Raw genomic sequence first — 9,070 nt, forward strand, 5'->3', positions numbered from 1 at the left:
ATTGGTCAGAAAATGAATGACCTTTTTTTAAGGGGAAGGGAAGGTGAGAAATGAAACATGCTACACAGTTGCCAGCTGATGTAGACAGCATATAGAATTTTCTTTTTTCTTAAAATAAGTAAGAGGCTTGTGTGGGGGAGCTCCCTTCTCCTTGCCTGGGCTAGCATATCCTTGAATCAAGACTAGAAGGAATGGATCTGCTTTGCTCTGTGCTGGGAGCACACACACACACACACACACACACACACACACACACACACACACGGAGAAAGAAATCACCCTTCAGACCAGGTATGGTGGCCAAGGTTGACCTAATGTAAAGCAGTTATTACCCGGGACTATGTGTTCGACTGATTCTCCAACTTCTGGCATGTTAGAAAGGACCAGAACGCAGACTTTGAGACATGCCCCAGACTGTCTGCACAGACAGAATCCCTTGGCCAGAGCAGTGACCTAGAAATGAATAAACGGAAACCCTCGGACCACCTGTAGCTCTGCCACCTACCTGAACTCCCATGACGGGGGGCCTGATGTGACTGAGCGGGGAGCTGGCCGTACTGCAGGCCTTGGGGTGATGAAAGTGTTGGTGGCCTTTCCATCCAGCCCAGCTTGCAATCCTTTTACTAAAGATTTAGATTCATCTTTGCCCTAGAAACATCAGAGTGCGTTTTGATCAGGAGAGATTTTGAGCTGCGTCATGGGGGGGTTCTGTGGTAAGGCTGGGTTTGGAATGCTTAGGGTATTTTCTTCCCTCCCTCCCTCCTTCTTGCTCTAGGGTCTTGCTATGTAGCTTATGCTGACCTCAAACGAGAGATCCCCCTGCCTCTGCTTCCCAAAGTACTGGGATTTTATGTGCCACCAAGTCCAGTCTGGAATGTTTATGAAGAAATCAGAGTGTGGGATTTAAAGCCACCTTAGAGGCGTGGCTCAAGCAGTAGAGTACCTGCCTAGCAAGCAGGAGGCTCTGAGTTCAAACCCCAGTACCACCCTCCCCCAAAAAATAAATAAAATTAAACTCGGATCACTGTAGATCTGAGAGGATGGGAATGAAAACAGATTTCAAAATGAGTCTTGGACAGTTTGAGGACATGGCAGTGCTGTTGGGTGTGGGCAGTGTCCCTGCTGTCTTCCAGGGGCTGGCTGGTGAAAGTGTCTGGCCTACCTTTAAGCTGTGTGGCACCCTCTTCCACTGGGTGACATCCTTATTCATTTGCCAGACTGGCCTAACCTGGGCCCAGATCAGCAGCAGAGGTGCCACCTCCAGGCCAATTGCAGAAGTGTAGTTTTGTGAGTCCAATTAATGTTTTAGGCTCTGGTGCTCCTGGCAGTGCATCCTCGACACAGGGCAAAGGGTCTGTGCTCCTGGGCTGGGAAACACCATCCCCCAAGTGTTCTAGAATCAAGAGCTCCTTGGGGATTAAGAATCTGGGCGGAGCCAGGAGTGGTGGTGCATGCCAGTAGTCCAAGCACTTGGGAGGCTGAGGTAGGAGGATTCACGTTCGAGGCCAGTTTAGGCTCCACAGAAAGATGCTATCAACAAAACAAGACAAAAAAGTCATACCTGTAATTCCAGCTACTTGAGAGATGTAGGTAGGAGGATCAAGGTCCAAGGTCAGCCAGGGCAAAAAGCAGGAGATCCTCGGCCAGGCACGGGTGGCTTACGTCTGTAATCCTAGCTACTCAGGAGGCAGAGATCAGAAAGATCGAGGTTCAAAACCAGTATGGGCAAACAGTTCCAGAGATCTGATCTTGAAAAAGCCCATCACAAAAAAGGGCTGGTGGAGTGGCTCAAGGTGAAGGCCCTGAGTTCAAGCCAAAAAAAAAAAAAAGCAGGAGATACTATCTGAAAAATAACTGAATCAAAAAGGGCAGGAGGCATGGCTGAAGTGGTAGAGTGTGGCCCTGAGTTCAAACTCCAGTACTGCCCCAGAAATAAATAGACAAACAAAAGCAAACAAAAAAAGAATGTGGGTAGTCCACCCCCTATATTTTACTTGGTTTATCCCATATGACCTCAGAAGACAGATGTGATTTCTCTTCACATCAATTGTTCAGGGATGAACAACTACTTTTTCTTTCTTTTTCTTTTCTGTTGAGATGAGGTCTCCCTGTGTTGCCCAGGCTGTTCTCAAACTACTGGGCTCAAGCAATGTTCCTGTCTCAGTTTCCCAAGAGCTGGAACTACAGGTGTGCATCCTGTACCCTGCTATAACTCTTTATTTCTAACTTTTTCTTAGCCTCCCCCTAATCAGCTAGCCTCAAAACCAACCCTTCAAAACCAACCCTTCCTGCTGGTCTCAAGAAGTCCTCTGCTGCTAGACATCAGTGTCTCACACCTGTAATCTTAGCTATTTGGGAGGCAGAGATGAGGAGGATCACAGTTCAAGGCCAGCCTGGGAAAATAGTTTGTGAGACCCAGTCTCAAAAATACCCATTACAAAACAGAACTGTCCCGGGCCAGTGATTATCAAGGCGATTCTGATCTGAAAGAAAAAAAAAAAACACAGAACTGGTGGAGTGGCTCAAATGGTAACGCACCTGCCTAGGAAGCATGAGGCCCTGAGTTCAAGCCTCAGTACCGCTAAAAATGATGCAGAGTAATGAGTGAGAGATGAAATTTTAAGCAGGTGGGAAGAAGGTGAGGAAACAGACCCTGTAGATATCTGTGAGGAAGTATACTAAGCAGAGGGAGCTGTCAGGGCAGAGGCAGTGTGGAACTGGGTGAATGATTGGAGAAGTCAGAGGTAAGGATAGGAGTAAGACTAGATCCTGGAGAGCCTCAGTGGCCTTCTTTCTGTCTTATGCTCAGAGTAAGTGGGAGTCATGGGAGGTTTGTGAGCAAGGGAGTGATATGATATGACTTAGGCATTAATGGCACAATTCTGGATGCAGTGTTGAGACCAGTGAAGGAGAGAAAGGGCAGAAACAGACCAGGGAAGAAGCTATTGCTGAAAGATAATGGCCAGAATCCTGGACCCGGGGGCCAGCAGCAGAAGTAGCAAAATGGAGTCCAATTCTGGGTATATCTTGAAGACAGAGGTGACAGGATTTGCAGGCAGATAGATTCAGTGGGTATGTGAGAAAGAGACACGGAGGATAACTCCAAAGTTTTGACTTGAGCAACTGGAAGGAGAGTTGCCATCAGCTGAGGCAAGAAAAGTTAGGAACAGTTAGAGAAGAAGATCAGAGTTCAATTTTGGACTTGATAGGGTTGAGATACCTTTTAGAAAGTTAGGGATGCAGTGGAATATTCAAACCTGGAGTCCAACGGGCATGACCCAGGCAGAAAAATTAAGCTTGGGGCTAAGTGTGCCGATAATATTAAAACCCGAGAAACTGAATGAGATCCCAAATGACTAACTATAGATAGAGAAGAGGGTCATGGACCACACCCTAGCACCCTGCAACCTTCAGTGTTTGGGAGGTGAAAGCAAACCAGCAAAGGAACAGAGTGAGTCTCCAACAGGAGAGGAAGAAAATCAGAAAAGAACAGAATCTGGGAAGACACAGAACGAAAACATCAGGAGGAGAAAGGGGTTGAAACAGGATAGACAGTGGTATAGATGACATGAAAATCATAAAACAATTTAAAAATATTAGAAAAGAAGCCAGAGTCAGGAACTGAGGCTGCAAATCACTAGAGCAGCAAAAAATGGAATCAACCTTTCAAGAATGTACATGCCTACCGGCCAGGCATGGCAGTTCATTTCTGTAATCCCAGCTACTCTTGACATTGGGAGGACCATGGTTCAAGGCCAACCTAGGCAAAAAGTTAGCAAGACTCCATCTTAACCAACAATCCAGGGATGGTGGCATGCATCTGTGATCTCAGCTATGTAGGAGGATCCTGGTCCAAGGCCAGGCCAAGGCAAAAAATTGAGATCCTATCTAAAAAATAACTAAAGCACAAAATGACATGGTTCAAATGGTAGACTGACTGCCTTGCAAGTGTGAGGACCTGAGTTCAAATCCCAGGAAGAAGAAGAAGAAAGAAGGGAAGAAGAAGAGGAGAAGGAGGAGAAGGAAGAAGAAGGCATACGCTTATGTTCCTTCCATCACCCTCCCTTTCTTTAGACGTTAAATAAGATACAATTTCCTTATATGACTAATTTGGCCTGAGAATGGGTGATTCTTTGACCAGAAAGTAATGCCAAGGAAACAGATACCCATATCACAAGATCTATTATATCCATGTTTAGGTGATAGCATCAAAAATAGGAACTTAGCAAAATGATTAAAGGTTACCAGGTGATGTGATCACATAGCTAGGAAAAGTTTCAACCCAATTCCTCAGCCTGGTCTAGAGGGTATAAACACACCTGGGATGAAGACTGCCATTTTGAGCCTCTCAGTTCCCACTCATGAGTGCCAGGGGATGCTCTTTTCTTCATTTCTATTTCTCCCTAAATATTTGTTGGCTTTCTGCCTTGTGAGTTTCCTTTTTGTGTGTGACATGTCTTGAAATTCTTTTTGTTGTGAGTTTTAAGAGCCTGTAGATCCAGTGGGAATTGCAGAGTTGAATAGAAGAACCAGCCTCCCTTTTCCTTTGGGATTCCCCTTTCCCCTTTCCCTTCTTCAGTGGCAGGATCAACTATTTCAAATGCTGATAACAGGTCAAGTCAAATGAAGACTGAGATTCGTCAACTGGATTTAGCAATGTGGATATCATCCAGACAAACACAGTTTCAGAAGACTGGTGGGAGCACGAAGACTCATTACAGGGGAGACAAAGAGGGAAGATAAGCTGAAGACAGGGACATAGACCACTGTCTCAGGAATTTTGCTCTTAAGGGAAGCAGAGAAATGGAGTCAAGAGAGAGATGTCAAGATGAAAAAAATAGTGTGAAAACAATGTGGCTAAAGCAATTACTTTTCTCATTGCTGGGACAAAATGCCTGACATAAACAACTTAAAGGAGGAAGGATTTATTTACTTATTTATTTATTTTGCAGTACTGGGGCTTGAACTCAGGGCCTATACCTTGAGCCACTCTGCCAGACCTTTTTTTTTTTGTGATGGGTTTTGAGATAGAGTCTCATGAACTATTTGCCCAGGCTGGCTTCAAACCGTGATCCTCCTGATCTCTGCCTCCTGAGTGGCTAGGATTACAGGCGTGAGCCACCAGCCCCAGGCTGGAAAGATTTATTTTGGCTCATAGTTTCAGAGGATTCAGTTGCTTGGCCCTGCATTTGAGCAGAACATCAGGGAGGCAGCACCGTGTGGTGGAAGGGCTGTTCACCTCACTGTGGATAGGAAGGAAAGAGAATGGAGTAAAGGAAGAAGCTAGGGCAAGCTGTACCTCCCCAGTGACCTACCTTTCTCCACATAGGCCCTGCATCCTCCAATTCACCACCTCCCAACCATGTCATCATATTATAGCCATCAAGGGACGAATCTATTCATTACCTCAGAGCCCAAACGATCTAATCGTCTCTAGGAACTCCCTCACAGACACACCCAGAAGTGCTTTACTAATCTCCTTGGCACTTCTCAATCAGTCAAGTTGACAATCAAGATTAACTATCACGTAGCCTGCATTATTTTAAGAATTAGGATCCTAGTTACATAGTCAATCCTTCCAACTAGTACTGTCCTATAATGGCTAAATTATTTCCCCTTTGAGAAATATTCGTTTTCTCTGAATGATTCTGTCCAAAGTGAAGTTAGTTCCTAAATGTTCCCTGGTTAATTTTTATTTACTATTACTGATAGGACCTTTTTTCCCTCACTAATGCTCCATCTGTTTTTCTCAAATTTGCATAGATGTGGTTGACTCTTCTGATCTGAAATCTTGCTGAACCCATGGCTGAACTCAAGTAGTTTTTATGTCCAGGATATAAACATATTCAGTGACAATAGTGACATAGTGACTTCTTTGTTCCCAATTCTATTTTTTCTTTTTGTGGTGCTGGGGATTGAACCCAGGACCTTATGCCCAAGTGTTGTCCCACTGAGCTACCTTTCTTGGCTCCCCAGCTCTAATATAGTTTACTTTTCCTTCTCAGAGAGTCATCATGAGCATTCTAATATGCTAAGTACTAAATGAAAGTAAGTTGACTAAATGAAATTAAACAACATTAAACTAAGTCAGGGGATTTTTGGTCTTGCACTTGTAAAAATTTCATTATTTATACTTATTTGAAAATCCAAAGGTTATAGACAAAAATGAAGTGAAAAGTAAAATCTTTTGTCCTTATTATCTGTGTCTCTCCTGAAATGTAAAGGCTTTCTAGGGCTTCCTTCCAGAAAACCAAATAATTATGTATGTGAGGTACATGTGTTCACAAGCTCTTAACCATATATCTTTTTTCCCTGTTCATAGGGTAATGATTCTAAGGCTTCCCTGCTGAATGAGGATTCCAGGTGTGAACTGATTTTGTGGGGTGGGCTTCCTTTCTGGGAGGTAGGGAAAGGAGATGTTTTGGTACATGTAGCAAACCTTGAGCACTAAGACTGGATGTGTTAGTCAACTTTCCAGCACTATAACAAACACCTAAGACAATCAACTTATAAAGAGATAAGGTTGGGCTGGCAGAGTGGCTCGAGTGGTAAGAGCTCCTGCCTAGCAGTCGTGAGACCCTGAGTTCAAACCACAGTGCCACCAAAAAAAATGAGGGTGGGTGAAAGAGAGAGAGAGGGAGAAAGCAAGAGAGAGAAAGAGAGAAATAGAGAGAGAGAGAAGGCAGGTGGGCCTGAAGAACTTCTTGTCCCTTGGGAACAAATGCATCCTACAGGAAAACAGCTTTAGCAGACAAAAATGGCACAAGTCCCAATAACAGAGTGTAGGAGTTGGTGTGTCACTTGGTAAGAGTCTTCTAGAACCCAGCACCCCTGGTCTGAGCTATGTCAGTCCATAGGCTAAATATGAACAAATCTGGAAGAGCCATTCTCAGTACAAATGCTGTAAGACATGGGACCACAAGCAGTGCTGTTCCCTTTCAGTTTGTCCATGTGACACAGTATGTCAGTTAAGTCGGGAGAGTAGCCTTGTTCCCATTTCGATGTGGACATGCCACAGAAGACAACACAGCTTCAGCCCATGGACTTCGCTAGAGAACACCGGGGAACTTTACCCTCCTGTTTATCAAGGTGGGTGGCACCTGTCCGGGATGGTTACTTCTATGATTCAACTTGGCTGGACTACAGTAAAATACCTTGTTACTCAGCCAAACCAAGTCTAGGTGTTATGGTAAAGGTATTCTGTAGGCGTGATTAGCATCCACAATCAATCAAGTTTAAAGGTTATTCTGTACAATCTGGATGGGCCTTATTTCATCAGGTGAAAGGCTCTAAGATCAGATGAAGTTTTCCTGGAGGAAGAACTTTATCTATGAGGGTAGCATCAGTTCTTGTCCAGGAGTTTCCAGCCTGGGATGCCGCCAGGATTTCAGACTTAACCAGCCCTACAGTCCTATAAGCCAGTTCCTCTCAATACATCACTCAGGAAAACTCTCTGGGAAAGTTCAGACCTGTATAGGGGGAAATGACAGTGAGTGCCCAGAAGTGGCAACAGGGGTGTTCAGTGGAAATAGCAGTATCTATGTGATAGTGTCCTAACTGTGGGCATCAGGCCCAATGACAAAATGTGAATTCTTTGCAAAGACTGGTTACTGCTAAAGGCAGCCAGGACAGAAGAAAGAGCACATGCCTCTGGGGAGACATCAGAACTTGGCAGAGAGGTATACACCAGCCTTTGGGAACACCCAGATTTTGAAGTGTACAAACCAAACAATACAGTGCACCTATGTGATCCCTTGTAGAAGGACATTTAACAGGAAAACATGGTGCTTGGGCTCCAACAGGAAACAGATGGCACACTGTTAGAGAATGCAAGGATGGTTTGATAAATGGAGTATTTACTACAGGGGAGAGTCTAGTAGCCCTGGAGGCTGATAACACTTCAACTGTTACTTCCTCTGGGATGGAGGGACATGAGGAGGAAAAGGGTCTCAGAATCCAGAAGCAGAGATTGCTGTGTAGAGAAGCATGTCTGGCTCTTCAGTGGAGGGACAGCCAGACAATGGTGACCTCTTAGACAGGAAGCTGGGAGAATAAGTGACACTGATCTCTTCCCTGGATTCTTCCTTCTTCTACTCTTTCCCTGATCTCTTGCTGGGACTCACCCAAACCAGAAACTGGGGACACAGAGGCTGGGGGTCTGGCCCAGGATCCCACTCCCAGCACAGAGAGAGGGAGAGAAAAGAAGAAGGAGAAGGAGGAGGAGGAGGGAAAGGAGATAGAGAAGAAAGGAAGGAAGGAAGAGGGGAGGGAGAGAGGGAGAGAGGGAGACAGAGAAGGAGAGAGAGAGAAAGAAAGAAAGAAAGAAGAAATTAGGAAAGAAAAAGAGATGCGTGGTGCAGGACAGGGTGACCCTGAGGCTATCTGACGGCGATGCTGAGCAGGTTCCTGGGTCCGCGCTACCGGGAGCTGGTCAAGAACTGGGTCCCCACAGCCAGCATGTGGGGCACTGTGGGTGCTGTGGGGCTGGTGTGGGCCACTGACTGGCGGCTAATCCTGGACTGGGTGCCATACATCAACGGCAAGTTTAAGAAGGAGGATTAACTGGATATCTGTTGGTGCCATCTTCTCCCACCTCGGTGCCTGCTGCATCCAGAACAGCCCAAGCCTTGATGATGGATCCTGAGGAAATCCACAGTGCAGCTGGGGACCCTCATTGCTGAACAGCATTGATGTGTTGGTGTTCTAATGCATGTAGCATTAAATCCCTCTGCAATCTGCCTGGCAAAAAAAAAAAAAAAGGAAAGAAAAAGAAAGGAAGGAAGGATGGAAGGAGAGAGGGAGGGAGGAAAAGAGAGAAACAAAGAAAGAAATTAGGAAAGAAAGAAAAGAGGGAGGAAGAGAGAGAAAGAAAGAGAGGAGGAAGAGAAAGAGAAAAAGAAATTAAGAAAGAAAGAAAGAAAGAAAGAAGGAAGAAAGAAAGGAAGGAAGGAAGAAAGAAGGAAGAAAGAAAGGAAGGAATGAAGAGTTCCTGGAGCCTCGAGGAATAGAGAGTGGAGAACTATACAGTACCCTTTGGAGAGAAATTCTGTCTGGTCCACACAGGTTACAT

General features: G+C 45.1%; 1 protein-coding gene across 1 annotated transcript; it reads left to right on the forward strand.

Annotated features, from left to right (window-relative positions):
* The first annotated feature begins 8,331 nt into the window (after nucleotides 1-8,331).
* On the forward strand, nucleotides 8,332-8,738 carry LOC109684225 (cytochrome b-c1 complex subunit 10). Its single transcript, XM_020160497.2, has one exon. It carries the CDS (start codon nucleotides 8,392-8,394, stop codon nucleotides 8,560-8,562), a length of 171 nt encoding a protein of 56 aa, XP_020016086.1. The 5' UTR covers nucleotides 8,332-8,391; the 3' UTR covers nucleotides 8,563-8,738.
* Nucleotides 8,739-9,070: the final 332 nt, after the last annotated feature.

Source organism: Castor canadensis, chromosome 11 (assembly GCF_047511655.1).
Source record: "Castor canadensis chromosome 11, mCasCan1.hap1v2, whole genome shotgun sequence".
NCBI lineage: Eukaryota > Metazoa > Chordata > Mammalia > Rodentia > Castoridae > Castor > Castor canadensis.